Source organism: Magallana gigas, chromosome 4, assembly GCF_963853765.1.
Source record: "Magallana gigas chromosome 4, xbMagGiga1.1, whole genome shotgun sequence".
NCBI classification, from domain to species: Eukaryota; Metazoa; Mollusca; class Bivalvia; order Ostreida; family Ostreidae; genus Magallana; species Magallana gigas.
The window spans coordinates 24151327-24166314 of NC_088856.1; the positions used below are offsets into that span (position 1 = coordinate 24151327).

Below are 14988 nucleotides of genomic sequence, written 5' to 3' on the forward strand. Positions count from 1 at the left end.
CTATTGTATGTGAACTGTTAAAAAAAATAATTCTCATATAGCATCCGTAACCTATGACACAGATCTAGCATTCAAGCCTGTCAGTTACATCAGTATCACAAGACACACCATCCATTGCAAGTTTGGTGAAGTTAGTACCAGTAATAACTAAAATATAATCATCAAAGGGCACCAGCTTTAAAAACCTTACCCACCTCCAGCATGCGACACCTATGACTCACATTCAGCATTCATGCCTGTCTGGTGCATCAGTATCATAAGACGCATCATCCATGCAAGTTTAGTGAAGTAAGGACCAGTAGTTATAATTACTTAGGCATTGCTATCAAAGGGCACCTGCACCAAAAACGTTGACCTGCTCCAAAAACCTTAATTCCCTACAGTATCTGACATTCATGGCCAAGATTCAGCATCCAAGTCTTACAAGTTCATAACTAGGTCCAGATGCATCATCCATGCAAGTTTGGTGAAGATACATGTAGGACTAGTACTAACTTAGATACAAGACCTGCAACAAAAACTTTAACCAGTTCCAGACGCGGACGCCACAAACGCCGACGCCGGGGGTATAGCATAAGCTCCCCCTGACTTCGTCTCGGTGAGCTAAAAACGATGAAGATCAAATGCAGGAAACGACAATGATTTTTTATCAGGGAAGATGAGTACTTCAGTGAACATGTAAAGTCTGTCCCGGTTTTTACTTTCTTCTCATTTTTATTGATAATTTGTTTTTTGACAATTATATTTTTGTCAAAACAACTACATTGTATATTCATTTTATAAAATGAAAACGTCCAAGTTTTCCGCCTGTTATTTGTCAGAATAAACGACATTGCTAAAAATAATTGACATTGAAGTATCCGGTTTTAATTATTATTTTGAAAAACTAGGCAGTGTTCAAATACGGGTCCAAACGAATGCTCGTAAAGAAAGTTTTCATTTCTGTTAAGAAGATGGGGAATAAGATGGCGCAAATGCCCATTCAGTTTAGTAGTGAAATACAATTTTGAATTTATTTTTTTCCTTAATTAAATCTATCTAAATATATTATAATACAAAAGCACAATTTCTAACTATATTTAGTTTTTAATATATTTAACAAAAGATAAGAAAAAAGAATTGCCTGAAATTGTGGTTGTATCGAACCCATATCAATTCATAAAAACCCAAGGTATATAAGGTTATAGCTTATGTCAGGTACTCTAACCACTGAGCCATTTGAGACACAACTAATTAGGCTGTTTAAATATCATGTGTGACTTTGACCACGAATTTGCGGACTTGCATTATTTTTTCAAAACGTTCGATTGTTTGCATCCAAAATGATATTTTTAATATATGGTGGGTCATCTCTCCATGTTTTTGTTGATAGAAATCGGTTTGTTTTCCGATATACCTTATTTAGAGTTTGAGAAAAATATGGAGCACAAACCCACTCTATAAAAGAAAATGCCTTGAACTTCTAAAAAATGACAGTATTTGCAGGTTTTGATCCGTATACACCTGTTTGTGTCAACAAATTCCAAGTATTGAAAAAATGTATTGGCTTAAAATCAATGATATGTTAAACATATAATGTTTAAAAGAATTTCAAAAGAAATATATCGGATTTATCGATATTTTAATTTGTCAGTAGCTTGTCCGATCGTTTATGGGCATTTTACACGCCTTATCCATCCATCTTTATTTCTTTTTTTGTGTTAAAAAAGAGGGGACTGTATCCGGAATTGCCGGGACTTCTGTTCTGTACTGACATGCATGCAAGTGTGTTTACTGAGTATTGAGAAATATCGAAAGAAAGAAATTGGAATACTAGAGGGAGCCCGGGACAGGGTATGAATGGTATACATGTATTCTAAATAATAGACACTTACACAAAATCAAATACATGTTGCAAGGCTTTGGTGTTGAAACTGCTGATGCTTTGATGATGATGATGATGATGATGATGATGATGATGATGATAAAGATGATGCTTTGATGATGATGCTTTGATGATGATTATGATAATGATGGTCTTCCTTAATGCAACATCTTCATTTGCATTACATGTAACAACGTGATTCCCCTGGAGAATTAATACAATTGAGAGTTTTTGAGTTGAGATTTTCACAAAAATTTAAATAGGTATTAAAAAAAAATATAATAACATAAAGTTTTCTTTTAATATTCATACGCCAAATAAAGGCACCGATCCACAGGGGCCAAGCCTGTTTTAACATTTATTTCAATGTAACCATAAATAAAGAAAGGGGTCGAACTTTGACCCAAATAAAAAACTATCAGCTCGCTTCCAAAGCCTAATAAATCAGTTAATTTTGAAAACACTCGCAATATGCATGTATTTTTCGGAATAGTAATGTCTGAGATACACTCATGCCGAATTTCAAGTTGATGGGTCTTCAAATAGAGGAGATATACGTCATTATTCTCTCGAAATCGTCAGTTTATTTTTACTCGGACATTTACCGGTCCAGGTCTCACGATGGGATTTTGCCTATGACAACAGCAGTATTGCAACAAGTTGAGAAACATTCACACTAATCTTTGAAAATCTCACATCAAGCGCATGCTACTTACATCCTTAAATTCCGATAAAATTTCTTAAATACTCTCCAAACTGAACTTTTAATCTGCAGCCACATCAACTTTTGACCAGACCGGCCATTGTGATAGCTAATCTTAAACTCAACTTCATTGGTTAATATTCCTGATGGTCCAATCAGAATCAGTCTTTCTCGAAGACGTCAAAATGGCTAGCCCTGTCAGGAGTCAATGTGGTTGCAGAATAAAAGTTCAGTAAGGAGAGTATTTAAGGAATTTTTTCGGAATTTAAGGATGTAAGTAGCATGCGCTTGATATGAGATTTTCAAAGATTAGTGTGAATGTCTCTTAACTTGTTGCAATACTGCTGTTGTCAGAGGCAAAATCCCATCGTGAGACCTGGACCGGTAAATGTCCGAGTAAAAATAAACTGGCGATTTCGAGAGAATAATGACGTATATCTCCGCTATTTTAAGACCCATCAACTTGAAATTTGGCATGAATGTATCTCAGACATTACTATTCCGGAAAATACATGCATATTGCGAGTGTTTTAAAAATTAATTGATTTATTAGGCTTTTAAAGCGAGCTAGTAGTTTTTTATTTGGATCAGAGTTCGACCCCTTTCTTTATTTATGGTTACATTGAAATTAATGTTAAAACGGGCTTGGCCCCTGTGCACCGATCATTGCAAAAATGAATATACATAACCCGCTTCAGCTCGCACATGTACACATGCACCTCCACATCCATATGAAACACCATTAAACAAAAACATTTCATTTATACTTTCACTAGATACAGTAGAACATGTATATAGTTATATGTACTGACTAAAATAATGGTATTTAGATTTTCTTTTCATAAACAGTAAATGATCGCAGATGGGATATAATTATTTTTGTGTGAACATAATTATGTAGAACCAACTTTTTGCATCTTCTCAATAACTAGAGGGTATATCTTATGTGTAAAATGAAAAATCTGCCATTTGATACAAATTATGAATTTTAAAAACTGTATTTTATAATTCTAAATGAATTCAAGCATTTTATAAATTGATTACGAATATTTGTAAACTTAATTTACATGTTACATGCACTTATTCCCCCACGGTACGTACAGGCAATTTTTAATTTATTGATACAATCATGTACTTGAACTTCTGGGTTTAAATGACATTTTTTGTCGTAATTAAAGAAGAATTTTCAATAGTGTTGATGCTCCTTAATTTCAGTTTTATAAAATCTAACTTATAATTTGTCGATACTTTTTATATACAATGTATCATTTAATCATTTTCATTCAAATTTTAAAAGTACTTGTATAAATAAGTCATAATGAAGATTCATTCTTTGAGTTGAACAAACACTGTCGAGGGTGATCAAATCCAATAGACCCTATAATATATGATATATGTACTGGAATTGTACTGGAGTGGGGTCTCAATTTATAACTGTGAATCTAGAGGCATGGCATAGCTCATTGACTGTGCCTTAATCATTATGTATCTATTGTAATTTCATTTCGAAGTGAAAATTTTCAAGAACCATTGGTACTGTTTTGTAGCAATCGTATCTTCTCGGGCCTTTCCGTCAAGCTCGGAAAACATATTCGAAGTTGTTTTCCGAGCTTGAAGTTTAAGATAAAGCTAGCTATTTATTATAATATTGAAAATAACTTTGCATAATAAGATATAAGCTACTGTTATTTTTTGACGTACAATTAAACACAAAATTTCATGTGAAAATGATAAAACGAAATTCAAATGTAACAGTTTATCTACAGTAGTACAGTAGTCCCAGAATCCCCTACTATGGAGTCGAGCTTGCGTATTCCAGTGAAAAAGACTAAGTAAACGTAGTTGCTAGCGCTCGAGAGTGCTAGCAATTAGACTGCGTGTGCACATAACAGTGTGCAAAATGTACATGACAAAAGTAAACAGGATAATGAAGAGTATATTCACAAAACAAAAACAATTATTATAATTTTATCGTTATTTTGAGCATTTATATAGGTATTTCCCCAAAGTGTAAAGACACTGGAAAATGTTAATATTTGCTTATGAATATCAAATAAAAATTGTTAACATTTTTTTTGAAAATATGAATCGTTTTATGTCGATTTTCTTCGACGCATTGCACAGCACACGTACAATTTACATATACATTAAAATGATCAACTTGATAACGTCTGCCAGAAAAACTCGGATCATAACAAAATTTTTGATACTGCCTATTCTCCTACACAAAAATTTTGAAACTAATGATCATTTTTTTTTTGGTAAAAAAAAAACACCACGTAAAAAGTGTCATAAAAATTATATATGATACATATAATATCTCAAATTTGAACTTATAAGATAAATCTAATAATCTAGTACAATGTCTAATATGTACGGTATATACACACCACGTAAAAAGTGTCATAAAAATTATATATGATACATATAATATCTCAAATTTGAACTTATAAGATAAATCTAATAATCTAGTACAATGTCTAATATGTACGGTATATACAGACTGCAAAATTTAATGTTTGCAATTTCGATCCAAACTATAAAGATAAAATTAAATAAATTGTGGTTTTAGTTAGGAGGAAGAGGGGGTGGACGTGTTGTACATGCAGAACACCACAAGTTTATGTCATTTGACATTAAGAATATAAATGAAGTAATTTCTTTTAGAATACATATATGTAAGAAAAAAAGAAAAATCAAATTTTTGAGGTTTAACTCCTGCACTTGCGTTTGTAGAACAACACATATATTTTTTTGGCAGAAATTGACCAAATAATTTAAAAGTTTTTTTTTTCTATTGACTTTTGAAATATACCCGAATTTAGGTAAATGTATCAGCTGCCTATAGATTGAACTCCATTTGATACCTGTTTACTATTCATTTATTTAAATATATTATTAATATATCAATATATAAATATATCACATGCATATATAATCATCAGGCACATACATGTAGCATGAAATAAGGTGTGTGCGGGGGAGGGGGGGGGTACCCCAAATCTATACAATTAAGTTGTAAGCAAACAAAAACAAACACAAAACCAACACTAACACTAATTTTGCCAATCATCAAAATTCTAATGCAATGGGGTGAAGGGGCGCAGTTTGTTCAAAAATTATTTTTCAATATTATTAAAGAGAATTTTTCTGTTGCCAAAAAGTGGAGGGATTACCACTGCCCTCATCTGATGCCACATGTCTGATTATAACCAAAGCAATGTAGCTTACCATAGCAGACTCGCAGTTGCTTTGATATTGTCGATCTTCACTCGAAGGAGCGTTCGTTGAATTGCTTAGATTTCCAGGCTACGTTCTGTCATCGGCAGATTCAGCACAGGCGGGGAAGGAAAAAGGGATTTCTCTATCCATGTAATATGAAAGAAAAGCAATAAAAATGTGAACAAGGAAGTTTTTAAAGAAACGTTAGAGTTCATTCATGTTCATGATAGCTGCATGCGCAGGATATCAGAGAAGAAGGATGGGGGGTCCGGATTGCCTACCCCCTTTTCTTATGCCCTTGTGAAATCCTATATTACATTCACAAAGTATAATTACCAAAGTTGTAAACCCATGAGGCTCAAACGTGTTGCAAGTAAAATGTAGATGTATCACTTCTAAATCTGTTTAGTAAGTTCCATGATATAGATAAAAATTGTTGTTTTACATAAAAGCGCTTGATAGTTCAACAGACTGTTAACTAAACGTAAATTTACGATAAATCATCAAACGATATAAAAAGTTAGCATATATTGCATAGTGTTGTATTTAAATGTGTACATACCTTGTGAAATATACCAGGATTTAAAATAAAGACAAATTTCCAGGCGAGAACCTGCATGATTACTGAACGTCCGCTGTCTTCGAAGACTGCTCAGAACAAAGCGTGGTCTTTGCTCTTGGTCCCTTGGGCAGTGAGGTCGACCGTGCAGTGAGCGATCGTCATGGACACATTTTTTGGACAATCATACATTTATCATGGGCTCAATTGATTTCAGAAAGAACGAGTGTCAAACATATTTAAGTCATAAATAATAAGGTGTCATAAATAATGAGGGGTAAACGTATATGAAAGTATTTTTTCAACATTATTTTAGCAAGCATAACTTACAAGAGTTTATGCATCTTCAAAGTCAAGGATTTCTGATCCGCTCCGCTTACAATGTCTGGGAGTAGTTGGGCGGATTAGACTTGACTTGGGAACATGGGGTCAACGATAATCACCACTTTGGGTATGGAAAAACGTTTGCATAGAGATTTGATTTTATAAATTTTGATTGATGACATGGAATTGGAGTACAGTTATTGGTGTTCTCATAATTTACATGTGCATGTATATACATGTACAACATAGCTCATGGAATTTTCGTTAATTAATCGGATTATACATAAAACGGACCCCAAAAAAAGAGAGTAAAATTAGCTGCAATAATTTGATTCGGGGGGCCTCCCTACTCTTCGTTTATATGTTTTGCCCTAGAAAACGTCACATATTAAGTAAAAATCGGAGAGGACTACATTTATTGCAGCTAGAGTAAAATAAGTATTATCAATCTTTTTTCTCATAAGATCAGTAAATTTATCAATACATTATTAGAGTCTTATTATTGTGTATTTCATTTTACAATAAGCCTAGTCTTACATGCATTTAGTTTGTAAATATTAAAATATACTTATGCTCAACCCAACCAAAACGCCACAGAATCGTGGACAATATAGAGATATTCAGATTATTGAAAAAAGTTATGGATTATTGCACTATGGTTACATTTAAATAAACATGTACATTTTGCTATACATCGGAAAAACATTTTCTCTTCTATTTCATAAGAAATCGGACTGCGTTTCATAAATCCATTCACATAAACAAATAACGATCTATCTAGTTACTTTAATTTGCCCGACCATGTTTAAAAATAAGTATTAAATAAATATCATGTTTATATTTTTTAAAAACTTTTTATAACTACTTTTAAGTGCATTTTTTTTAGCTAATACACTATCAAGTCAGTGTAATTCAAGTTGCTATTATAATAAAATTAATAATGGTATCATCGTTCAATTATGTCTTTTTGTTCTATTGTTGTTGACATTGCGTGACTTATTTCATGAAAGACCGAAACGTAATTAACATAATATACTGAAAGCAAGAATAGAGCTCAGTGGACCTGCACAAACTGACCCTAAATATCCAAAATCGTTGGACTAATTATGGTAACCGTCCCATTTTGGTTTTTGGAATTATTGACTGTTCATTCTGTCGGACGTGCCGATGCATATGGACAAACATAATAATTTACATGTTCGTAATTTCATACATTTTTTAAGCATAGTAATGTAATCAATTGAATGAGTCAATCTCAGAGGTGAATGTAAATATAAACAATTCAAAGTGTTTTCTTTTGGAGTTTCATACGCTAAAGGTGTCGCAATTATTGCAGACGAATATGTCACCCAAGAAGATGTTATTGCTACGATATATCGATCATTGCTACGATATATCGATCATTGCTACGATATATCGATCATTGCTTTCAAGCACATGTCAGTACATGTACATGTTTTTTATCTGCATGAAACACTTTAGTCCAAAATATCTGACGTTTTCCTGGCCTTTTTTAACGATTTTAAAATCAAATTTACTTTTGAGTCAAAGGTTTTGGTGGTAAAAAGATGCACCGCATTTACTAGTAGTACAATTTTAGTCCACATTATGCTAATTTCATTTTTGTTAATTCCCGTTGAACTCCCAGAAATAAGAACATTTTGGCATGAATTTATTTGATCATTGTTCTGCATACATGTACAAACTACATACAGTTTTTCCTGTAAAAAATAACTTTTCAAGCCAAGAACACATATATAGTCTATTGCGACAGGTTAGGATACTGAAAAATATATTAACTACATGTACATAACAAAATAATAATAGTTACCCTCATACGTGTAACAGAGACGTCTGAAAGTCAACGTTTAACTATAACAACATAGAACATAGTATGGCCGGGGGGATTATCTACTCTGGTGGGCATACTATGACGGGGACGGGGGAGTGGTGGAGGATATAGTCACTGACACTGCCCAGTATAGTCCGCCTGACGGTCCCCAGGCCCCGGGAACCCATCACAATCATGTCCGCGTTCAAATCCGTCGCCGCTTTCAGAATTCCTTCTCCGGGTTTTTCGGCGTGCGTGCTGCGGACTATGCCGGCTACCTAAATGGGGAGAAAAATACATCAAATCAAAGAAGGCAACATATTGGTTTTCATTTCTATATTTTTAAAATTAAAAGTACACTTATGCGGCATTCAATGAGTTGTATTGTTGCAGTTGATTTTTTTTGGTAATATTACCGTATGTTGAATAGTTAAATCAGGTACATTTTTTAAAAAAGCTAAAAAATGGGGAAAAAACCCAAGAAACAAAACTAGTATAGATGTCTAATGAAACACTATCAAAGCACAGACTAAGGATTTTGGGAAATAAAATATGCAGGGAAACGGATTATACCATGTATATGTACATGTATCACTGTAATTATTGGCATATCGCAGCGTTAGATCGAAACCTAAAGCGGATTTCACGGTTACGTTTCCACTTATATTGATTTTCTTAGTGGGAGATGACCCTATCGAATGGCTTTGTGGGATATGAATGACAGTTTGGCCCTTTGATCAGTCCCTTAGAACAAAAAAAAAAATAGCGTCGATCGCGGTATTGGGATAATATGCGTCCAACACGGAATATGTTATTTCTGTGTTTAATTACGATAGAGTAAAATCAGCAACATTAAATAACATGCAGACTTTATAACTACTTGAATTTCGTCAATACTCATTTTGATCGTAAAAAACTAAATTTTGAAAAAAAAGTAGGGTCATAACTGTATCATTTTATCTTTATAACAATCAAATACTTTCTTTCTTTTCATGATTCCTGCAGGCATGAATGCACGACCATTGCAGAAATGCTGGGTTGTTTTGTTTAACGATCTCTACATTCATAGTCCACATGAATCATAAAAGGTGATATTTATTTAAGAAATAAAGTACGAGTTTTCGTGAATGTTGCATAATAACCTCCGAGGTCGAGAAATGTTGTTTAGAAATATAAAAGCCGAGGCGTTAGCCGAGGCTTTTATATTTCAAACAACATTTCGAGACCGAGGAGGTTATCCTGCAACATTCACGATAACAAGAACTTTATTTCTATTCTACTAACAGCCCAGTATTTCTACAGATCGTTTCTGCTATAGAGAGACGATCTAGGTCATTTTGACGGCTGTTCCGTGTAACCCCAATGGTTTTGTTGGTAATGTTTACATGTGTATCGATCAAAGGAATCACATGCAGACGACAGAAATTTCTTTGGTTTTTTAATATTCTTATCTTATTTATAAAATATCTTTGAATCATGTTCCTTATATTATAAAGGCAATTCAATACGATTATTACTACTACACGATATATATTTTATGTAAAAACATGCAGTGAAAAAATGCTAGGGAGGTGCTAGGAACAGCCGCATTGATCTCTTAAAAATAAACATTTGAGGCAATACACATCGTTTTGACTGGAACTAACACGTGAAACTGACATGGTTTTAAAACTTTTTACGGTTTGAAGTTGTACTTTCATAGTCAGTGCGAGACAAATAGGTATTTCTGATCTGATAATTTACTGATGACGTTCGTGGTATATTGGAGAATAATGTCCGCGGCATCTCTTTGATCTCGGCAATAACTGTAGTAGAATTGTTTATAATACAGCTTTCTGTTAAAAATATTGAATTAATAAAAATATGTAGCAGTACCTTAACTGTTATTCATGTACATCAGTGTATTTATGATAAAAGAAATAGCCAAGTCTCCTTTCACGTAAATTGGGTCTGACATCATCAGATTATAACGTGCAGTCCGTGATTTATTTTTCGATGAATGCATCGATGAAGGTTTCGACTGATCGTTCGCATCAGAAATAGAGGAGAGAATACCCAGTGGATGTAGATATAACGATGTAGCTTCCTTGTATAACGAGTTAATTACGGCGTTACTCTCAAGTATTTATATATTGCTGTTTAAACCCTGTTATCTCGTTATTCTGTTTGAGATATGACCTCGAGTTCTAATTGGTATTCGATCCAAAAAATGCAATTTTCTATCACATGAGATATTCAGCTTCAGCCCTCTCATTCACCGATTTTCACGGCGACCCTAGATGATATAATCTCTAATCAATCACTGAAGAGCCTTTAAGTCGGTGCAAACACGCATACTTCGTATACATGAACATAAATATATAGTGTTCAATATTCATTTCATTCCTAGACACCCCCCCCCCCAAAAAAAATGAGAGAGAGAGAGAGAGAGAGAGAGAGAGAGAGAGATTTTAATAGGAACAAACGATCGATAAAATAATCGTGGCCAAAACCTGGTATTCTGTTGATTTGTAACAATTCTCTCTTACATAAGAAATGAAACGTGTCCAAATGAAAACAAAATGAAAAGGCCAGTATCGACTATCGACTTGTCAAAGATTCTAGCTGGAAAAAAAGAGATAACTGGGAAAGTCATTATATCGTCGAATGAATTATTCAGCCATTGCAGAGACCGATAAAATTGTACAAATCTAGTTATATATTATTTAGATTCCATGAAACTTCGGGCTGTAAATGTGATTTTGGTGTTCTACGCGATTGTGTAGCTGATGGATGGGTGTAATAATTGTTTTAATGCTTGCACGTCACAGTCATGTGATCAACACAGTTGATGTGAAAATAGTCTGCACATATCAGTCTTTTACCCAGGTTCGATAACTCTATGTTTTACATGTATCTATAAACGTACAAAATACATGATCATGAATCAACAATATTTTGTTAATTAAATCCTAGTTAGGGCAAATCAGACATATATCATTGTGTATGTTTAATACATGTTTTTAATCTAGATACTGTATGCTTGAATTTTTGTACAAGGAGGACAATTTTTTAATCGGTTCCCCGGACTTTGAACCAGTGACAGAAAACCATGCCTTGAGAAAAAAGGTAAATGTACACGTGTTAACTAGTATGCAGAAAAATCATGGACTTATTTCAAAATAAAAAGGCAAAAAACTCAATTTACAGCTACTGAGTATTTTTCTCATTTCTGTTAAAACGTGATCAGAATATGGAAAAATTAGCAACTTCTTCTATGCAACCGATCGATAATTCACATAAGTTACATGCTTGTATTTTTCACTCTATAATATGGATAATGGAAGAGAAATTCAGAAAAAGAGAGGTCAAAGCTTTCTTTAGTGGTCCATTTAGGGTATGAAAGGGAGGGGGGGGGGGTCTTATATAAGAAGAAAATCCAGATAAGCCACTGACGCAGGATTACGTTTGATATATTTTTGTCTGCAATGCTTGCTTATCTTAATACCCACACATAACGCAAAAATCATCCTAATGATTCAATATACGTACGTGTTCCTTTTTCATTATTTCTGCGAATTCTTCCAGTTTCTTCTTGATCTCCTCCCCATGTCTCTCCAGCATCGCCTTCAATGCCGTCCTATCTACAGCATATGGAACTGAGAAAAGATAAAAGATAATTTATAAATAAAATCATCTCTCTCCCTCTCTCTCTCTCTCTCTCTCTCTCCCATCTTCCCTAGCCAATGCTATCTCTATCAGATTAATAAAAATTTATTTCAATGCTACTAAATATAAAACATTTTAACAGTTCGTGTTGTCTTGATATTAATCATTCTCATGACAATCGAAACGTTGTCAACACCATGATATATCATTTCGCAGAAATTATGAATGTAGAATTTCGAAAGACAAAACACCTTCAAAAAAGTGAAAAACAAAAACATCCGATGTGACCTCATTTCAAATACAAACGCAATTATTATAACTATCGTCTGGTATTTCCAGTCTTGCTTGCGTTGCATTTAATGCACCAGTAATTGCACACAAAATACGTCGCGACCCACTGTTGTGCAGTCTATTTTCTGAACAGCGTATTTAGATGCATTTATTTCCATACCATTGAACCACTGGGCGGAATACATCGCATCGTATATCTCTACGGAGTACACCATGACTACTTTGTCATCGTCACGCTTCAATGCTTTACAAAACCCTGAAAAAATATTGAAAAATATAAATGTATGCACACTATAAATATACAACAAATCATGTTAATAATTACATATGCACAATTCTCCGATTACACAGTTAATGCAACCTTGTACTGACGATGATTTTAAGGGAAATAATACGGTGCAACTGCCTAGCTACATGTATCTGAATTCATTATAGAAAACATAGCTTCATGTACTTACCAAAGGAAGTACATGCACATGTGCGTGTATAATAAGTATCTAGATATTCTGCTTGAAACTGCAATTTTTCATTCATGTTTATCTATCTAAAAAGGGATGCAGAAAAAAATAGGACACGGTCTAGAAAAATAATACCTATGTGTAGATATGAAACATTTACGCACTTTATTAGAAATACTGCGTTGATAAATTTATGTTGGATCGTAATCTTATGTACACTGTCAGGGTACCTACATGCATACCGAGAAATGGGGAAGAAACTCTGCTAATGCTGACCTCAAATATTTACCATGTGAAATATCTCGGTTACCTACCATGATATCGGAAGGTTCTAGAGACAGGGGAAAAGCCCGTTGGTGTTCAATAAAGTTGTCGATATGGGTCTGTGTAAATGCCGTAGTTATAATTGGAGAATACAGAACGAAGTGGTCAAAGCAACGCAAAATCATTGTGAAAGGAGGGGGGTCGATACTCTTTTATTACTGCAACTGACTACTTCTGTGCATTATGACTAGGCGCTTATAGAAAGCTTTGGTCAATACTGATGAACTTGAAATGAACCATAACAAAAGGGCATAACAAGAAACAGATGTCAATGATCGGTGTACATTTCATGACCCGAAAAAGGGCGGTATATTTACACATGTACTACACTTAGAAAACAATTTTTTATTGCGTTTTAAAAAGTTCAGGACACTGAATTAAAAATAAAGCTCAGTTTAAGGGTTACTTTGAATCAAGCAGAAGTAAGCACTTTATCGCGCTAATTTAATCTGAATAACATTTCTGCACCAGTGTAAACATCTTTTTTCAGTGTTATCTATAATTGGTTCTGTCACAGAAATACATTACTGGAGGTTGTGCAAAGAATCTAAACTCAACTGACAAACTGATCAACCTTCTGACACTCTACCGGATGATCAATAACCCCAAAGCAGATATCGTCGAAATTTTTATCTGGCAGTAGAAATGTTCTGTTTAACTTGTAAATTCAAGCCGTAAAATATCAATGACTCGATCAATGCATTTACAAACTTGCCGAATACTTACAGTGGAATGCATTAATGGCATGGTCACTCCCATCCATTGCAACAATAATCGTCCGAGGCGCCATGACTGCAGATCAGATGTGAGAATCTTCTCGAAACGAACTGTTGTTTATGATCTTTACGATCGTAAACTATATCTACCTTTTCCCCCCGTCTCCCTCTCTCTCACACACACGTACACTTCTCAACACAGGTGGGAAATTCAGCCGAGTCGACAAACTTTAAAAATATAAACAAGGTCACGTGAATAAGAATAATGCGCAGTAACTGTGATTTTTATGCGAAAGATGAGATAGTGAAAGTAGGTCTTTAACGAGGGGAAAATCTAATCGATTCTGACAAATGACAGGGCTTTATATATAAATCATTGGAAATGTTTTAAGATGTTTAAACACGCATAGACAGAGGTTTCTTTGAATTAGTCTTTTGCTAAGAATATGTTTTTAGGTTTTTTTTGTTGGTATATGCATGTGTGTTTGTTTTTAATTATTTTTTTTCCTCATTTTTTCATTCACATAGTTCACATATCGGGGGGGGGGGGGGGGGGGTCTCAGGGAGTCCGTACCAAAGCATGCCCATGAGTATTTTCAAAAACAAATTCTTGACATTATATTTTACCCCTTGATTTTTTTAACGAAAGGGACAAATAAATATATTAAAATTTGTTGTTTGCAAATCTTAACATGTAGCTATAGGTTAATTGATTTCATGAACTAAAAGTTGTATACAAATAAAACAACAATGCTAAGGGAGCTAATAGTACATGTATTTAATTAACCAGTCTCCCTCTGAATTGATACTGAATGAATTCAATAAGAGTGTTTTTCCATATGCGCGGATCTTTTTTTTTTTGGGGGGGGGGGGGGGGTGGTCGGACCAATAATTTATCTCTACATATGAAATATATGCTGAATGGGAGTGCAAATAATATAACAATATTATTAAAATATTTTTTTACACGCAGATCAATGTGATATAAACATGTAATTTACAATATATTATAATGTAAAGGTCTAAGCAATCTACATTGTAATCATAA

General features: G+C 33.9%; 1 protein-coding gene across 2 annotated transcripts; it reads right to left on the bottom strand.

The window, feature by feature from the left end:
• Positions 1-8327: 8327 nt before the first annotated feature.
• LOC105323192 (universal stress protein in QAH/OAS sulfhydrylase 3'region) lies at positions 8328-14215 on the bottom strand. Of its 2 annotated transcripts, none has more exons than XM_066081693.1 (4): positions 13951-14215; positions 12603-12698; positions 12031-12141; positions 8328-8777 (listed from the first exon to the last, which is right to left on the bottom strand). In XM_066081693.1, the coding sequence occupies exons 1-4, from the start codon at positions 14012-14014 to the stop codon at positions 8584-8586; spliced, it is 465 nt and encodes a 154-aa protein (XP_065937765.1). In that variant the 5' UTR covers positions 14015-14215; the 3' UTR covers positions 8328-8583. The 2 variants fall into 2 exon arrangements, with proteins under 2 accessions (XP_065937765.1, XP_011420495.1); XM_011422193.4 differs by having other exon boundaries at positions 8328-8781; positions 12035-12141; positions 13951-14212.
• Between the last annotated feature and the right edge of the window lie 773 nt (positions 14216-14988).

Excerpts from the sequence above, each read along its gene's own strand:
- LOC105323192 (XM_066081693.1), bottom strand. The coding sequence starts at position 14,014 with ATGGCGCCTCGGACGATTATTGTTGCAATGGATGGGAGTGACCATGCC. Across the intron at positions 12,699-13,950 it reads TGCCATTAATGCATTCCACT|GGTTTTGTAAAGCATTGAAG; the intron begins GTAAGTATTCGG and ends ATATTTTTTCAG. Across the intron at positions 8,778-12,030 it reads AATGAAAAAGGAACACGTAC|CCGGCATAGTCCGCAGCACG; the intron begins GTATATTGAATC and ends CCATTTAGGTAG.